The sequence below is a fragment of the Protobothrops mucrosquamatus genome, unplaced genomic scaffold, assembly GCF_001527695.2.
Source record: "Protobothrops mucrosquamatus isolate PMUCROS unplaced genomic scaffold, P.Mucros_1.0 scaffold_201, whole genome shotgun sequence".
Lineage (NCBI taxonomy): Eukaryota > Metazoa > Chordata > Lepidosauria > Squamata > Viperidae > Protobothrops > Protobothrops mucrosquamatus.
The window spans coordinates 665,065-685,092 of record NW_015386277.1 but is presented as its reverse complement, the minus strand read 5'-3'; the positions used below and the strand labels follow the sequence as shown (position 1 = coordinate 685,092).

Sequence of the window (20,028 nt, the reverse complement as noted above, 5' to 3'; positions counted from 1 at the left end):
TTACATTCTATAGACTAACAAATATAGTTTTTAATATTTTTTTATTTTTGAGTGCATGAAAGCATGCAAAATTAATACTACAATTACAGAAATTATTAACTTAGGTAAGCATTTTTAACAAATCAGAAGAGCATTAACATGCAATAGAAAATAGTTGTGAGAATTTATTCAATCACTATATTAGAAGGTTATCATTAAGGTCTAAAAGGTTTCTACCCTTCCATTCACTTTCCCAATAAATAGACCTTTTATTTAACAAAAGATAATTAAGAGGCTAAAACACACAAACGTTTTTATGAGTTCAAAACACGCGCCTTATGTACTTGTTTTATTGTTAGGATGAGAAAATCTTTTCCATGTGTTTAGAGAAGGCTGCCCGATTACTGCTGAGGGAAGGTAACCAATAGATTCAGGTGATGCTGTGGCTCCTATGAGACTTCTGAACTGACCACTGAGGCAAAGAGACAGCTTTTCTGTCAGCAGTAACCAGGAAGCTGAAGGAATCTCCAGCTGTGTTGATGTTGATAGTGTGACTGATATGAGATGTGTGGGTAATCCTGGGTAATCTTCACTTGAGAGAAGGGGGTTAGATCATAGAAAAGGGCCATTTGGGGGCTGTCCCATTCTATCAAATGCTCAGGGCCACAAAAATTATACTCTCTCTGTTATTATTTAGGAAAAAGGTGAAGACTATCATCTTTCTTTGGGTTTAAATGTAGGTAATAGTTGGATAGAATGTTATTATATATTGTCCTGATCATTGCTTAAGTATGTACTAAGCCTATGTTTAGGTCTTTGGTTTCTGTATTGATTTTGTAGGGGTGGTTTTTTTTTTAAAAAAAAGAACTTTGTTTTATACTGATTGTTGTAAACAACTTAAGAGCCTATGATTGCGCAGTGTACAATATTTGTAAACTGAGTTAATATGAACTATATGTAAGAATTGGCAGTGCTACTCTAAAAGTACATACAAGGTCAACCATTTACTTCTCATGTGTATATGCAAGCAGAAACTGAAAATCTAGATCAATAAATCAAAACTGCATCAGTCCAGACATTAGCTATTACATTATCTTTATCTTGAGATCCTTAAGCCAACCCTTGCACCGCAAACATTTCCAAACTCTGTTTTACCTATCTGATAAAGTAGTAGTTAAATTGAATGTAAATTTGAAAATTCAGTATATAAAATTATGTCAATAATAATGCTGTTCAGGAAGACGGCATAGTCTCAAGGAACAAGATCAGTAACATATGGAACCAGTAAATAATTAAAACCTAAAATGAAACTAACATCAGCATGATATTGTTAGCATCAAAGAATAGGTCTGCAGTAAACACTTCTTTCTCAAGTGCAAGGAACTGTGCCAAAATTATGAATTGATACCCATCTTGGAATTAGGGAACCTCTTAAAATGGGATGTTGAAGAACGACGTGCTATGAGAAAAATGTGAATGGAATGCAACTGCACTAAAGCAAATAGCCAAGACTGCTTGCATTCTTGTCAGCTGTTGGCATTATCATGAGAAGAAAATGTATAACAGTGTTATTAATAGCAACTTGCTTTCAGGAATGCCTGCCATTTGTAACTCAGAACAATTAGAACTGCATATTCATTTATGCACCACTAAAATACTAACATTGCATTCCATGACAAATATTTAATAAAACAGATATGAAAGTCTGTAATTTGGTATTTGCAGAGAAAATGTTAAATAACGTTGACTTCTTTCACAGGACTATATGAATTTTTGCTCTGCAAAGTGATCTTAAAGATTCTCTTCCCTCAAGGTAAACAGGATGAATTCTGAATTTCAGAGGTAGAATCTTAATGCCTGACGGTTAAAATTCTGCAATAACTTTTTTCAAATTTCATCAGACCACACAATGAAATGCTTTATCAGCATGTATTTTTATAAAAGTATATTTAATATAGTAAAAGTGCAATATTACAATATAGAGTGTACTTATACAAGTTGACCAAACACTAAATTTAATTTCCCTGTAGTTATACGTATGTTTTTCTAAACGTTGTTTGAATTCTGCAAACTTTGTGAGCTACTGAAGCCTAATAATAAATCCTTTTTTTCAAATGAATAGTTTAGTTTATAGTCTTTATTCAAGAATTTAAACTTGAAATAACTCATCTTTTTTAGACTGGCATTCGATAAGGACTCTCATGATTGGCAATATGTAGTGACTTGGACAAGTCTGGCATGAATAAAAAGTTAAAGAACACAAAATCAGGGCATATGTTTTGCTGAGATCAACTAATGGAAAAGCTATTCAGATTGAAAGAGATGGAAATAAAAAGTAGGAGCTGCCAAACAGTACCCTTTTTTAATGTAAATGCTAATCTTTGATTCATTGAACAATGTTTTGGGGATTTTAACTATGAATCCAAGCAGAGATTGAAAACTTCTAGAACAAAGTTGGCAGTCTGATGTTTATGTTACCTGCCAAGTGTATTTTTGTTCGAAGAGGTAGTAATCAATCAATCAATCATTAAATGAGGTTACAAACATTTCCTTTTCAGCCCATCATACTTCTGTCCCATGCAACTTTTGCGTATTAAATTTTAGTTTTAAAATTAATATAATGCTCACATGTCACAGATTTATTAGTTTCTAGGATAAATTTTATTTTATTAGGATACCGTACCTTTTATTATAAAATAAAATCTGAAGGCTGCTACAGTTCAGTGACTAGTTTCAAAATATACTCAGCTGTTCAAGTTAGGGAGAAAATTAAGCTGGGAAAGTAGAGGACATTTCAGAGATAAGAAAGATGAGCAAGGTCTATTTTACTCATAGATATGTGCCTCCATTTGGCTCTACTTGATTGTTGCAAGTATAGACATTAACATTTTATGAAGGTATTACTGTTTTGCAATACTCAAAAGAGCAAAGTTAAAATTGTAACACTTTCAATATGAACTTGTTATAAGCGTTTTTCAGTGTTTTTCACTAAATATACTACATAGTATCAAGAATGCAAAAGCAATGCCTATAAAGGTCAAGTTTAAAGATTGTCCATAAATGCTACATTTATCATTATCTACATGTCACTAATGACATTATCAAGAAAACTTTTTGAAACTTTGTAGCTTCACAGAGCAAATAATTCTCCCAAATGCTACAAATTATACATACATTTTACTGGATTGAATTATGCATAAAAAAGTATGAATAACCAATCATCCCCTCCCCAATCATTTCAATATTGCATTACTTCGGGTTGCCACAAAATAAGTATCTATATATCTATTCCTCTTACAGAATTTGCACATGAAAAAACTGGGGCAGCTCCATAGGTAACATAGCTTTTTTGTCATATAGGGGTTTAAAGGTCATAAACCAACACCTTGAACTGGACCTGGAAGCAAACCGGCACCAATGCAGCTTGGGCAATAGAGGTGTTATGTGCACCATTCTTTGAGCACCCAAGATTGCTCATGCAGGCGCATTCTGTAGTAGCTGAAGCTTCCAGATATTCTTCAAGACTAGCTCCATTTAATCTGCACTGCAAAAATCCAAACAGAAGATGATAGCTATGAAGCTTGCACTATATTAGCATAAGTTGCATGTCCGTGTAGGATATACGTTTTTACTGTTAAATGAGCTGAGTAAAACCTCTAACTGCTTAGAGAGATATTAAACAAAACAAGCAGACTTCATTGTGTAAAATAACAGGTAGGAGACCAGATAAAAATAAAATGACTTCAGTTTCCTGCAGCTTCTAAAATCCACTGAATCATACTGCAAAATTGTATGCCTTCATAAGAATAGAGATTGCTTCTTTGCAGTGAAATGAGCAAACCAAAATGACAAAGTAACTTTCTTTAGTATTAATAATAAGCAAGATTAAACTTTCAATCAGGAATTCTAATGATGAGCTTTTTAAGAAATATTATATAGCCGGAAGTGGGATTTCATTTAGTTGAGAAATAGTTTTCCTATAGATGTTTCAGTTGTGAACTAGAGACTGCTAAATACATTTGCATGTTAAAATGAAAAGATCCAGCATTTAATATATATAAAAAAGTAGCTAGACCTCTTTATGCTTCTTGATTGAAGTAACAGAAATATAGATGGTTACTGTTGAGTTCTATGGCCATTTATAGTAATGCGCTCAATGGAAGCTGAATATAACTAGTGATAGAGACACATAAGACTTGAACTGTCAGATCTCCTAACAGAAAGTATTTTTACTGCAAGGATTGCTGTACGCTTTTGCTTCCTATACGTGACTGAGTTCAAACAAGGAGAAAACTGGTACTATAAAGGTTTAAATAATTAAGAATGTTCAATATATTGATCATATTTAAAATTTGAATATGCTTCCAAATTGTTTATCAGTCAACTCTTACCCATAAGTAAGAATTATGTTTTTTTCCTAAAGAGAAATATTCTTAACCTTTCAGAAGCATTACTAAGCATCGTTACCGCATCTGTTTTAACGTAAGTAAACTGTAGCATACATATCAGGTAACCCCAACTGATAGATCATCCGATCTGCAGTCTAAATGAGAAGGAAACTTTCTAGTATTAAGTGCAAGCAAGATCATTTAAGCAATTATTTTCAGTGATTTCACTGTGTAAATTTTTGAGAGAACAATAGATATCTTGAACTGATATCTAATCACATCACGGGAAATTAATTCAAAATTTCAAGCAAAGCTTAAGAAGTATTTGAGAAATATAAATATACCATATTAAACAACTCATGTAATATTGTGTGATCAAAGCATTTTGCTGAAGTATTACAGTATAATTTAATTAGAATTGTTTAAGAAAAGGTTTTGGAATTAAGAAACATTTAAGATAGACATGAAATATGAAAGCAATATAAGAAATACATATAATTATTTGACTTTATTAGTAATATTTAAAATTACAGTAACTTAAAAGCTAGCAATTTATTACTGAGAAACCAAGTCATTTTATGACATGAAATGTTCAGTACACTTTAATCATATAAAATATTAATGTTACCATTTCAACAAGGTAAAAAAAATATGTTTCTCAAATAACATGTATTTATTCCTCATCTGTATCAGCAGTTACAAAGGAAGTTATCTTGCTGAAGCACTGAGCAAATTTCCAGAAAATGCTACACATTTTTTTTCATAATCTCGTATTTGTTTTTGACATTTATTTTGAGATTAATAAGTGTGCTAATAAAAAGGAATCAAACCTTCTTAAAGCATATATTATATATTTATTTTTCTTACTATAAAGAAATAATGATTTATGAACTGGAAATAATTACAACTAAGTTACAATACTTGACATATGTAATTTCATATCTTAGGTATATCCCTTCCCATAGAAGGGGCAAACGTTTTAACACTTACCCGTCTACGACAAAAAGGAAGACCTTGGGTAATAATGCTGATGCTAAATATCTTCATCACAGTCTGGTGTGGCAAAGGCTCTTTTGTACTTGGAAGATCAAAAGAAACCAAGCCATGATTTAAGGAAGTTTTCCCTGGTTTTGACATTATACTATTGTCACTTGGTCCAAAATTATTTTCAATAAAAGGGCATTACTAAAAAAATAGTAATACAAAATAGTATCTAGTACAACTGAGAATTTTAAAGCAGAGATTTGCTTTTCAGGGCCTGCTTTGCCTTTGTCTCAGTCTCTCCTAATAAGTGTCTTGACCTGTCTGCTGCTAAGTGAAGTACAAACTATCCTAGCATAGACAGGAATTATAAACGACTATGGCAACAGACTGTCCCTGCCAATCAAATAGCCATTGGCCCACCCATGCAGTATCACTAACACATATACTATCAACATAAGTGACATGGAAAAAAAAGCAAATGCTTAGAACTAAAGCAGCTGAGTTACAAAATTAAAGTCAATTATGTATATTATGGTTCTGATAGATTTAAGTGAGACCAGGCTTTAATATTTTCAATTACAACTATTTCAAACAAATACACTATTAAATCTTAATCATAGAAGCCATGAATAAATTATACCTATTAGAGCTTGAATTGTACCCCTGGCTTGGTGTACACACACGTGTCTGTGTAAATAAATCTATGTAAGATTTATTTAATTTGAAATATATTTTATTGTTAGAATAATAAAATGAAAATGTCTATATTAGATTGCAACAGGAGAATAAAGTAGGGAGAAATGAAGAATAAAAACATCATGGGAAAATTTTCTAGTGATATATTTTCCATTTCTTTCCATTTGTTTCCCCAACTGATGATCACAACCTGAATATTGTGTTTTACACTGAACACTGAAGATTGCTATTATTTGTTTAGTTTATGTATCTTTTTTATCAGTCTCATGGTTTTATTTTAGAAATCAGATTCCGTCTAAAATTGTCTTGCTGTGTAATGTATAGTATATAAGGGAACCACTCCCATTTACATTTGATTACACTTCTATTATGAATATATATTCTCAACTTTGCCTTTATTACATATTCTATAATTTTGCTCTCCAATCTGATAATGGCAGCAAGATTCCTTAATACATAATTTTATTAGATATTGTAACACGAATAAAGAAAAACCCTATCTTCCCATATTCAATACTTTTTAGTCAGAAAATCCAAAAATTACTGATTTTATTTTTATTTTCAAAAGTTAATAAAGCATCTTCAGTCTTTTATAATAGTATTTATTGTTTAATCCCCAATCAAACAGGTCACTTTGCCATTTCTGCGAATTCTGCCATTTCAGTATTTTTCAATCTTTGTGCATGTAGTAGCCTTGCTGCTGTTATCATTTAAAAAAAATCCTCCATAAATAGTTTCTAATTGGCTGCTCATAAATCCTAATCAGAAAAGTTCTGGTTTCATGTGATTATTAATTTTTAAATATTGATCTCAAAAAATTCTTTCAATTTCTTTTTACAGTCCTCCATTACTGATTCCCTTTGTAGCTAAAGTTTGCTTTAGTTCTAACTCTCCTCTTGTATGTTAAAGATATTGGATTATTGGCAGTATCCTCACTTTGCTAATACATGTACCAAGATTTTTAGAAATCCAAAATGTATCTATTCTTCAACAAGATCTGTATTTTTCAGAGAAGTATATTTTTAGTTACAATTTCTATAGATTTAAAGTTATCCATCATTTTTTAAAAATGCCATCCGTTGTTTTAATGCCTTTCACAGAGAATCTATATTTTTGTGGGCAAACTATGCCATTTCAGTCTCCTAAAAAACACCAATTTCCATATGGCAAATCTATTAGTTTTTCATTGTCCTTTAAAGAATATAGCTTTGTTATCATTTAAGCATATATCACAATCTTGGTTTTTATTCAAATTAATTTCAACCCCTATCTATTTACCATAATCATCAGTCAATACCAGTTTTGATCATAATTGTGGGTTTATATATAAAACAACTCGTTTGCTTACTTGTCCCTGACATAATAAATTGTTGCCTCAAATTTTTGTGAATCAAATATTTTTGTCCATTTTCTTACATTTCCGGTAAATCAATTACATCTTGCTTTAACGTTTTAAAATAGTGAAATACCTTTTTTTCTTTTTTGCAAGGTATTTGCCCATTTTATATTCCACATTAAGCATTTCAAATTCATGTTTACATTGTGAACATAAAAAGTCTATACCTGTAATGCCCATTATAGTAGTTTCTTCCTCAATCTCTTGTTGCATTTGTTACCTAGCTCCTACCTTTTGAGCCACTTGTATCTCCTCCATTTCCTCTTTAAATTTTTCAAGGAAACATCCTGCTTCTTGGACTGAGTTAAGTAGAAATCTCTGCTGTTTAAATAGCACTTAGACTTATATACCACTTTACAGTGCTTTACAGCCCTCTCTAAGCGGTTTACAGAGTCAGCCTATTGCCCCCAACAATCTGGGTCATCATTTTACTGACCTTGGAAGGATGGAAAGCTGAGTCAACTTTGAGCTGATAAAGATCGAACCCCTGCAATCTAAGCATGCGCCACCACAGCTTAAACTTAAAACTCTTATGTGTTTGTTTTAGATTTTTTTCTAACTTATGCAGGAGATCTTCAATTTAAAGAAAAGCATAAGCTACCGGATACATTGCTTCCTGAGTTTTCTATGGGTATTTTATTTACTTATCAAATTTATTTGCTGCCTCATCTTGTGGTTCAAGGTGACTCTCAACGTATCTGAAGGAATAAATTTTGAAGGGCATTATGTTATTATGTTTCATTTTGTTTTTCAAGTTGCTTTGCACTAATTACCTTATTATTTGTTACAATTTGGCTTTCTTTTGAAGAGATCACTGAAAAAACCTAGAAAAATGCAAGACATTGGGGCGTGAGACAGACATTTATTTCTTCAAATATTGCTTTAGCAACATGCAAGAGCTTTTCAACAGAAGGATTCCTGTTCAAATAGATGAACTGTAGTGATCTTCCTGTTATACTGAAAAAGTAAATGTGCTTGTACAAAATCTCAAATCCCGAGTTTCCTGAGAACTAATTACAAACAAAGGCTTCTCATAGGAAGCAGTTATTTGTAAAAAAAATTAAAGGATAATACTATTTCTGTGCCTATGTGAAATTTGTGAAACTTCTTATTCAGAAAGCAGAAGCCTTACATTATTCGTGAATATTTATGTTTTAAGTATTTCATTATCTCATGCAGATTGCTTGCTATTTAATTACTATTACTATTTCTCTCTCTCTCTCTCTCTCTCTCTCTCTCTCTCTCTCTCTCTCTCTCTCTCTCTCTATATATATATATATATATATATATATATATATATATATATATATAGAGAGAGAGAGAGAGAGAGAGAGAGAGAGAGAGAGAGAGAGAGAGAGAATGAATGTGTATTTATGTGAAATTATCTCAAACAATTCTACATGAAAAGAATAAAAAATGTGTTCATGAAGTAAATTAGTTAAACATGGGAGGTTTATTTTTGTGCACAGAACATCAGCATTTCTTCAAAGAAAACAGCAATTCCTAGTTCACTTCTCCTACCTGCTTTAAATTAGTGTTTCAAGAACATTTGTCTTCATTCCTACATTAAAATATTCCATAAACTATTTCAAATATGTAACACAGACCCAGCTGCATCATCTTGTGTTCTTCAAATATTCTAGAAATGTCACTCCAATCCTTATTGGCTATAACATGATTTATGTGTTGATTAAGTTAAACTCTTTGGTTGTCTTAGGATAGTACCAGCTGTTAGAATAACTACTACAGTTGCTCTTGAAGAATTTGCTTGGTGATTGTTTTGTTGTGTACTGGTACACATTTAAAATATATACAATAACAGAGGCAATCATTCTTTTAGATATATTTAAGATCCTAATTTTTTACAGTTGTAAATCCTCAGAAAAACTCAGAAGTAATAATGCAGAAAAGAAAAATACAATGTATATCAACAAAAGTATAATTTCCAAATAATTAAAGTAATTTCCACTTTATTCTATCCTGATCAATAGATATACTGACTATTGTGTACAGATAAAGTTAAAGGTGGTTATACCAAATGTGATCATTAAAAGTAAAAGAAGAACAAAGAGAATGATCAGTTTACTAGATAAAAATTATACAAAGACCTTGATGGAAATTGGGCATTTCACCTTCATAAGTAAAGACTGAGATGGGATAGGATAGCACTTTTCAAGGATCTGAAAGAATGTGACACAAGGTAAAAACTTATTTTCCATTGTTCCAGAGTACAGAATATAAACTAACGGTTATAATTTTTAATTGAATGTTAGAAAAACAGTATTTCTGAAAACTAGTAGGCTCTCCTTTGTCAGATGTGCTCAAAGTCAGTCTAGAGAGCCATCTATCAGAAATGATTTAATTTGGATTTCTATCCCAATTTATACAGTTTAGATCACGGGTATCAAACTGGTGGCCCATGGGCCGGATGCATCATGCACAGGCCACCCAGGCTCCGCAAAGGCAAGAAACATTGCGCTACGTCATGTCACATGACGTGATCGAATTTGACACCCATGGTTTAGATCATAAGACTTAATCACATCACTAACCTTGTAAATCACCTTCAGAGGTTTTTTAAGAAACAGAGCAGGCTAAAAATGATAACAATAGTACTTTTTGAAAAAAAAATATTGTTGTTCTCAATCAGTTCCATAAACCAAATACTAAAATTTATCTGCCTAACAGCCATTTGAGAATGAACAGAAAGAGAAAACTAGACCAGAAGTTGTTTTAACAAGCAATGGCAGTTGCATGATAAGACCCTTAGATAAACAGTATTCATGTATTAAGGAAAAAATGCACTGATTCTGTAGTAGTGGAGAAACTGATAAACCAGACTGTTACCTTATCATTTTTTTCTAGTGAGGAAAGTTCTTGAAATCTGCTGAAATCCCTTCACTGAATGATTTGTGCTGTGTTTGGATGGTTTATTGCACAAAGCCTCATGATCTCTCAATTGCTTAAAAATGGCTGAGGTGGTCCTTTCCTTTGATCCATCCTGATAGGCCACAAGTGAAACAGATTAAACATGAGTAGTGTCATGCAGTGTCAATATGGCACTTCCTTTTCCTGATTTTTCATAAACTTAAAGTGTAAGAAGGAAAGAAAACAGTTCTGGCTTCTGAAATAAACAAGGAAACTATCTGTAGCTTTATTTTGATAGTACATCAGATGAAGGCTGTCAGCATTCCATCAATTGAGCAGAAGAGAATGCAATTAGGACACAAACTCTATATGATTCACTAGTGTCAGCTCTTCAAGATAGACCAGGCCAGAAAACAGACACTGCAAGAATTCTTTGAAGTCAATTATTGTAGGGTACAATAACAGATCTTGAAAGCCTGCCAGAAAGTACCCCATTTAAATTCTTGGAATTACATGAATTACAGAATTCTCCCATTTGCAAACTAAGATACTACTACAGGGCTTCTTTGTGATCCAGTAGTTAATGTTATTGTGAGTTTAGCTGCAGGAAACTGAAAATATCTTTTTTATTTCTCTGATGCAAACTGGTTTCTGCTACCTGTTTTAAGTAAGTTCTTATGTATTATGTAGTTCATATACTATATTATACTATATTAATGCAGTCTCTTCAAGAGTTCTTTAACATCCTCTGTAAATAACTTCCTTCAGATTAGCATTTAAGCTGTCTTATGTGCCTCTGAATAGAAAAGTGAATAAAAATTGAATTATAGATAATCCTCATATAACAATCAATCATTCAGTGACTGTTTAAAGTTATGATGGTGCTGAGCAAAGGGGACTTACAACCAGTCTTCATATTGCAGCTATCCCGATAGACATGTAATCATCACTCTAGAGTTCAGTAACCAGCCTGCTATTACAACAGTCAAGCATCCCATAATCACGTGATCAACATTTGGGAAGTTCACTGCTGGCTTCCAGCAAAGTCAATAGAGAAACCAGCTCGAAGTCACCAATGGTGATCATATGATAATGGGATTCACCTAACAATAGCAATTGGGACTGATGGAACTGCCATTGTAAGTCAGTGCGCTCATGAGATCATGCTTTATTGTCATAATAAAGTTGCTCAGTGATTATTCTCAATCCCAATTACAATCAGTGAGGACTACCTGTAATAGAAATATGATCCAGATAAATGTGCCGTAATATATAATTGGAGCAGATCACTACATATTGGCATCCTGTAGCTGTTATATGCTGACAGTTGACTAGATCTAGAAATTAAGATCTCTTTATTTTTTATAAACGTTTTAGGATCTCTTCTAGTTTCCTAGACGTCTAATTAACAGAATCTATTAGAAGAAAAATTCCAGTGAGTGCTCTTTGTTCAAATTAAAAATCTATATAAAGACAACTTTAAACTGGTTTGTTTATGTTTATTTCCTCCCATTCATCCTATGTAAAGAGCTTCTTGCTTCTTTTCAGAACGAAGGGCAGTTTACAAGTATTTATTATTTTTAAATGACTTTTGTCTTTTTAAAGATTCTTAAAGATTTTTTGTTGTATTGTTTTTAATTTTGCACATTGCTCAGTCACATTTGTGAGATGACCAGCTATATAAATTAGCAAAATAAATTTACTTTGATGTCTGTCAGTTATTTTATCAATGTGAGAAATAAATCACACATATTAGTGGATGACACCATTCACTCATCATATCTGACTGAAATCAAAAGGAATCTTTTGGGTACTTCAAAGAATAAAGGCAAAAGCTCTGAGGAAGGAAATTGAGATTGTAAAGTTAAATCCAATTATTATGGTTTGTCTGGATAATTCAGTTCTGCACACATAACTTTCAAGATAGAAACATAACAATATCCTCAGATGTCAACATTTTGTGACTAGATGAACATGACAGTGTTATGACAGCAATTTGCCACAGTCTTCTTCGAAGAGGTTTTCTGAATTCTTAATTTAGTGTATAGGCCTAGCATTCATTGATGGTCTCTGATCCAAATACTAATTAATTCAATCCTGTTTAGTTTTTTTTTTTCAACTGATGAGATCTTGTACTTTTTTAGTTCCGTTTCGCTGTCCTATACAATCTTGCTTCAGCATTATAAAAATATTCCCTTTCTTCAATGTATATGTAATAGTATGGAGAGCAAAGCTTTTTCCCTGTTCTATCTCTACAGAAAATCCTATATATCTTTCATTTATCCTATCTTTAAGACATTTCTGAGAGGGATCATAAATTCTATTTGTCCTTTCTCCTGACTGACCACATTTCAGAAATACACTTCTGAGCTGCCCAATTCTGCAATGTGTATCTACTATTCATTTCTCCTTGGGTCTGGAAAATGTATATTAATTTTAAATGTTATCTATTTTCATTTTTAACTATTTTATTTCTTTCCATCTGTTGGCCTTATGGCCATAATAAAAATTTGATTTGATAGTCCACTAAGTGCTGGAGACCTTTTTTATTATCTTTATAATATTATTATAAATTATATTATAATTAATATTATAATATAGCTTTATAATGTTTGTGATACTTATGTATCATACAATCCTTCAAGCGTGAAGTTCTCTAATGGATGCCTTTCACAAATCAATTTAAGTGACAGTGATTCCCACAAGTACTTCATACCTTTTCAACTTTGTTTATACTAGCTGCCATACAGACCTAAAGCCTACACTATTAGGATTCAGGAACATCTGGAAGCCTTCAAATGTACATGCAAATAATTTCAGTGACATCAGAGTGAATAAGGGGGCAATGTTGTTGTTCACTTAGTAATAATAATACTGATATACCTCCCAATGACTGTGGGTGGTTCACAACCTCACGATAATTACAATATAATGGATTTTTACAAAATATAAAACAAGACAAGAGTAACAGAACAGATGGAATGAAGGGAAAGATCTCACTCTCCCTTACCAAAGGCCTGAGTGAACAGCCAGGTCTTCATGACTATTCTAAACAACAGCTGAGTGGGGTCTATCTGGATCTTAAGAGAAACCTCATTCCAGAGGGCAGGCACTGCTACAGAAGGCACATTTCCTGGGTCTTGATAGATGACATTGTTTAATTAAAGAAACCCAGAAGATGCTAATTCTACAAGACCAAAGTGGTTGGGCAGACACTATAAAAGAAAGGTGGTCCTTCAAGTAATCAGGCCCTATGTCATGTATGGCTTTACAAATAATAACTGCCAAACCCAGAAGCAAACTGGCAACCAGTGCAGCTTGCAAAGTAAAAATGTTATATGGGCATATCAAGGCATGTTCACCAAGGCTCCCACTGTTGCATTTTGAACTGTTTGAAGCTTCTGTATTGCCTCTTTCCAGGCAGCTGAAAATGATGAATCTCTCTCTCTCTCTAGTCAAGAGGAATAGTTTTTACTTCTCAAATAGATAGTGCTTTATTCTTTCAAATATTATAAGTAAAGTGTTTGAGTAAAGGTTAATTAATTAAAAATAATTAATTAAAAAATTAAAACACTTTTTAAACAATTTCAAATAGACCATTGTAAGAGTTATAATGCTAGCAAGAATACATTTAAATTAAAAATGCAAAGCTTAAATATTCAACAACAGAATTACATTTGTCTTCAAGTGTCCTTGTTATTCATTCCCAACTTAACAGCAATAACACTTACACTTATATACAGATCCATGTAAGCTTTACAGCTCTCGCTAAGCGGTTTACAAAGTCAGTATATTGCCCCCAACAATCTGGATCCTCATTTTACTAACTTGGGAAGGATGGAAGGCTGAATCAACCCTGAGCCGGTGAAGATCGAACTCCTGACACTGAGATGGATTAGCCTGCAATACTGCATTCTGTGCCACCATGGCTCCAATTAAGTAAATATATCCATCTCTCTTCAACGAAGATAGATATATTAAGCAGAAATGAAAGATTTGTTCAACATTTACATAAACACTTTATAAGTACCCTTTAAGATGTTCATCAGCATCACAATTTTCATAATAGCTTTGAAGGAGAAAGGACCACTCACACAATCTTTGAACAGAGTAGTGTCTTCCTCTTTCCCTGTAAATTCTTATTGATTCTTTCTAGTAATCCCTATTCACTTTATACAAGTATAAGAGACTCGCAAGGAATACACAGTTTTCCTTCACTCTTTTGCCATTTTAGGTAGAACTTCAGATATTTAAGTGTCTGTTTAGGTTTCAAAATGTTAAATACAGTATTGCAAAATGGTGTTGTGGTTAAGGTTCTAGACTGAGAAGACTATGATTCAGATTTACCCTTTTATATGGAAGCTGACTAAGTGACTTGGGGCCAGACACTTCCTTTCAATATATTTCATGGAATTCTTGTTTAAAGAAAAATTGAAGGGAAGACTTTGTACATGACCTTCATCTCCAGGAAAAAAAGTGCAATAAATCTATCAAACTCTAAAGAGCCAAATAACACAAGACAAGTACAAGAAAATAGAAAGAACAAATTGCGTATTAAATAACCTATTAGCTGTAAGCTTGTAAAATTTATAAGGATATTGAAAATACACAATTATAGAAAATAGTCAATATAGTCCAATTCCATTGCTTTATTTTTTGCACTCAAGTGCCTTGGCTGGTTCTATGATGAATTTTAAATATTATCTGGGATGCCCAAAAAGCCAACTTTGACACATATACACAAATACAAATTAATCATTACAGGAAGCACTTGCCTTAAAGTGGTGGCAACTTGCATAGGCATTACAGTCTCAGTCCTTATAGAGTAATGTAAATAGAAAAATCTTTGCTCCAAAAATATTTATTACATAGATAATGAGTCAAATGCTTTTTACTGGAGAAAATTTAAGTAATTCTTATCAATTTATTTGGATGATATCTTCAAAAATTCAAAAATCAGGACAAATATTACATTAAAATGTCATGTCATTTTATTATATTGTTAGTCAAAATATAAAAGAATTATCCATAATTTGTTACTAATAATTTTCATTTAGTGTTATGACAATACTGAAAAAAATAGGACTTGCAACCAGTCCTCAAACAGTGCCTTGCAAGAGAACCAGGTGATCAGTGCCAGGCTCTTCTCATTTGGTATGCTACTGATAAGACCCAAGAGGAGATGGGCTCCTAACAAAATGCTCAGGGGGTTGCTTGTCACGCTGCAGCTCAGAGACTGCTTGGGGCAAGAAGCTCTCAAGCCATGATGTGGCAAAATGTCCCAGAGCTTCTCGCTGCATTGCAGTTCTGAGACTACTTGTGCAGCACTGTTCAGGGGCCTCTTGGTATGCTGTGCCATGGGGTTTGAGATTGCACACCTCAGTGGTAGTGATAAGCCCAGGGGAAGAGAGAAAGAACACAACAATTATGCCGAGTAGGAAAGTCCACTGGGGGCCGCAGCGTGAGAATACAACAGCTTTTTTATGCTGTGTGGGTGGCCAAAAGGGCAGAGTTGGAGAGGAGACAGACTGATAGGGGGAGATGCAGGGGAGGCAATCAGTTGCCTTGGAAGAACAGAGGCTTGAGGATAGAACCGGGGTAGGCAACCTTGGCTCTTTTATGACTCGTGGACTTCAACTCCCAGAATTCCTGAGCCAGCATAAAAGTCATAAAAGAGCTAAGGTTGCCTACCCCTGGGATAGAAGGACCAAGTGGCAATTGCTTGGATCAAGATCAGTCCTTGCCTAACAACCTGTAGGATTCATTTAACAATGTAACTGGTGGTACTGCCATTGGAAAGCAGGGTGGTCACAAATACCTAACAACCACTTCATTTACTGATGGAGTCACCAGTCCCAATTAAGGTTGTAAAGTGAAGACTGTCTGTACTCCATATTTTAAAACTTATGGCACAATTGAGATCAGAATTTCAGATGTTAAACAAGGCCATTGTTAAGTGAGTCAAGCCCAATTTTATGATTCTTTCTGGCCATGGTTGTTAAGTGAACTATGTGGTTGTGAATCTGGCTTCCCCTCTTGACATTGCTTGTCAGAAGCCAGCCAAAGGTCACAAATGGCAATCACATGATCCTGGGATACTGCAACGGTCATAAATATGCCGATTGCCAAGCAGGTGAATTTTGAACACATGGCCATGGAGATATCATGACAGTCATTAAGTATGAGGAATAATAGTAAGTCACTCTTTCAGTGCTATTATAACTTTGAATGGTTGTAAGTTAAGAACTACCTGTACCCTTTGAAAAATATCAAGAATACGAAAAACAGTACAAATGTTATTTATACTGGAGCATCACTGAATGTTATATGAAGGCATCTAACTGCACCCTCTAGTGTTCACAGTTTAAAATGGCATTTTAATAAGTTTAGAAAATATACAGTCACCTATTATGAAGTTATTTAGTAATGTTTTATTGCCTTGTCAATTCATGTTTTTAAATCTTCTTTCTTGAAAACTGCCTTGAGTTGTTAGTCAACTGAGTGGCCCTATAAATCAAACAAATAAATGAAAGGCTACTGTGCATCATCATCCCAACAGAAGGAAAATGTTGGCTGTGTTGCTAAACTAAACTACATGATGCTGACAATGGCTTGTGTGCAAAGGCAGTACTGTACTAAAGTCAAAATAACGAGGAAATAAAATTTGTGTTCAAGAACCCAAGCCAACTGCAAAATCAAATTAGGTTTGTAAACATATGTAGGAGGAGGCAAGACTATTCCACATTCTATCTCGATTAGCTAAAAAAAGTTCATAAGTCAATGCAGTCATAAAGAGAAATGTCACGTGACTGCACTGAATTACTATGGCAACCCCAGTTCCTCCTGTTGCGGTTAATCGTGAATCACAGGTCTTTAAGAAAATACCTGGCCCAATCCAAGCCATTCCCAGCTTTATCCCTACCAGCCTTGAAGTTCATTAAGATAAGAGACAGCCTCCAACTCCCCCCACCCACCTAACTTGCTCCCTGCTATGCCATTTTGGCCACCCAGTTTTGCAGGGTGTCAAGCAGTCTGAGAACCACACATCTCTGGGCTGCTTGTCACATTCAATTCCCAGCAAGTGTCAGAATTTCTCTCCCCAGCCTGCCTCAGCAAGTGGCAGCATGCATGAGCTTGCCAGCAAGCGCCAGCATTTGCCAGCAAGCACAGCATTCCCAAAGAGGAGTTTCGTGTATTGTGATGCCTTTAAGCTGCTTTCTGCAGGGTTTTTTTCTTTTATGCCATGTCAAGCCAGCCCCATATGGCCCAGCAGGCAGGCCAGACAGGCCTCATCATGAGTGGGACTAAGAAGACCGTGGTGAATGTCAGGGAGGGCAATGGAGTATAGGATGGCAGGGGGCCAAAAGAGCACAGATGGAAAGGCAGGCAGGGTGAGTTGCAGCACCCTGGTGGTCTAAAAGCAGACAGGGTGCCAAACACCCGGATTTTGATCACTTGAGGGTGTGAATGTGGAGGTGATGCAATAGCCGCAACTTTGGGCATATTATAAGTATCATCATTCAATGCCGTCATAACTTCAGTCATTGAACAATGGTCATAAATCGAGGACTACCTGTACAGAATTTTTTTCCACTTCACATCTTAATATAAGGGACTACCTTTCTGTTGTTACTTACACTGTAGATCCTTGTTTCACCTTCACAGCATTTGAAATAGTATTTTTGTTCCAATAACAGGCTTCAAATTAATTATAGTAACTCACAGCCTGTCTCCCTGACATCTTACCTGTTTGTACTTGGAATGAAATTGTTGTGGAACAGTTAATCCACAAACAGACCGTCTTCACAGATATGCTAAACTACATCTGGCAGTACTACTAAAAGCTACCTACTTATCTGACCATCGCGTGCATAAGCACAAACCACAGCAACCTTTGTGATGGCTAGCTAACATATTCTATTTTTTACTTGATTCTTTTAACTCAAGCATGTCAAACTCGTAATGTCACGTGATGTCGCGCAACGTATCGGGCCGGGTTTGCCATTGCCAGCAATGGGGTGGGCACGGCTTCCACGTGACACGTCCGGCCCTATTTTAACTTGTAAATACCTCAAATTAAAAATGAAAAACTTCAATGACATTGGCAGACCTGGGAATAGCAGACTCTAGAATTGGAACAATTCCTTTTTGTACTCTCTCTTTTTTATGGCAAAGAGTAGAAAGAAAGGTAATCACAGCTATATTCTATGTCAGGGATCAGCAACAGGAATCACACTTTATATTTTTGGGGTGGATGTAATAATGCAAAGTGAATAGAACATATTTTTAAATAGCAATTGTTTTTGAAAGGCAGTCTTTCTTACAGATTTTTTTTCTTGCTTTTTAAAGCTATGTTAAGCCTATTTTTGGAATTATATTACAGTTTTTTTGGGTACTTCTCATCTCAGAATGGCAGGGAAATATAATACCAGTTTTAACAACTCTGGTGAAAGGCTTATCTAGAACAGTGGTTCTTAACCTGGGCGGTACCGCCCCCCAGGGGGCGATTTCATTTTTCAGGGGGGCGATGAAATGAAAAGGGGCGGCGTGGGGGCGATGGAATGAAAAGGGGGCGATAGGGGGGCGATGGAGCGAGATGTTTTGGGGACACTTTTGAGCCTTCCCCTGCAGCTCCGAGCGTCCTCCGCCATTTGTAGAGAGAGACAGAGAGGCACTTGTGCTTCTCTCTCTCTTTCTCTCTCATGTGGATTTCCCCCTCGCAGGGCTCCTGATTGGCCCTGTGCCCGGGCGCCCCGCCCTCTGGGAGAAGCACGGCCAGGAAGTCCCTTTCCCTGGCTGGCCCCATCTTAGGTACACGTGGTCGGGGAACCGCACGGGGAAGCCTGGAATCCCCGCTGGGAGCAGCCTGCCAGAGCCTCTGCTGAGCAGGCCAGCCTTCCCGCAAGCCACAGCCCTGAGAGAGAGCAGCCCCTGCGATCTCCAGCCGCGGGACCATTGGCCCAGCTGGCTGGCAAGGCGCGCCGGAGTCCCGGCTGCTTTGTCAGCGAAGAATGTGAGGTGAGCAGAAGATGGGGGGGAGAAAGGGAGGGAGAGGAAAGAGAGAGGGAGAGGGGAAAGAGAAAAAGAGAGAGAGAAAGAGAGAGGAAAGAGAGAGGAAGCGCAAGTGCCTCTCTCTCCCTCTCTCTTTCTCTCCTCACCTGGAGAAAGAAGGGGGAGGGAGAGGAAAGAGAGAGGGAGAGGGGAAAGAGAAAAAGATAGAGAGATAGAGAGAGGAAAGAGAGAGAGAGAGGAAGCGCAAGTGTGTCTCTCTCCCTCTCTTTCTCTCTCCTCACCTGGAGAAAGAAGGGGGGAGGGAGGGAAAGGAAAGAGAGAGGGAGAGGGGAAAGAGAAAAAGAGAGAGAGAAAGAGAGAGGAAAGAGAGAGAGGAAGCGCAAGTGCCTCTCTCTCCCTCTCTCTCCCTCTCTTTCTCTCTCCTCACCTGGAGAAAGAAGGGGGCAGGGAGGGAGAGGAAAGAGAGAGGGAGAGGGGAAAGAGAGAGAGAGAGAAAGAGAGAGGAAAGAGAGAGAGAGACTGTCAGATCCACCACCTTCGGCTTGGCACCTCGCTGATATTCTGCCATCAACTATGGAAGTGGGGGAGGGACAAATGGGCAATAAAGCTGTGATGGGAAATTTGGAGGGGCGGATTGACAATTGAGGAAGAACAAAGCATTTTGGAATCCAGTTCATTCTGGCATGCTGGCATCTTCAAGGCCAT

The 20,028-nt window shown here is 35.5% G+C and overlaps 2 protein-coding genes across 2 annotated transcripts in view; both read right to left on the bottom strand.

Moving 5' to 3' along the window:
* FBXW7 (F-box and WD repeat domain containing 7) overlaps positions 1–5,532 on the bottom strand; it is a 52,639-nt gene extending 47,107 nt beyond the window's left edge. The window contains exon 1 of the mRNA XM_015825711.1: positions 5,358–5,532. Coding sequence (XP_015681197.1) covers positions 5,358–5,504 — 147 coding nt within the window. The 5' untranslated portion in view covers positions 5,505–5,532. The remainder of the gene's footprint in view (positions 1–5,357) is intronic.
* Positions 5,533–9,539: 4,007 nt separating this feature from the next.
* LOC107296281 (F-box/WD repeat-containing protein 7-like) overlaps positions 9,540–20,028 on the bottom strand; it is a 12,776-nt gene continuing 2,287 nt past the window's right edge. Inside the window, exon 2 of the mRNA XM_015825631.1 lies at positions 9,540–9,623. Coding sequence (XP_015681117.1) covers positions 9,540–9,623 — 84 coding nt within the window. The remainder of the gene's footprint in view (positions 9,624–20,028) is intronic.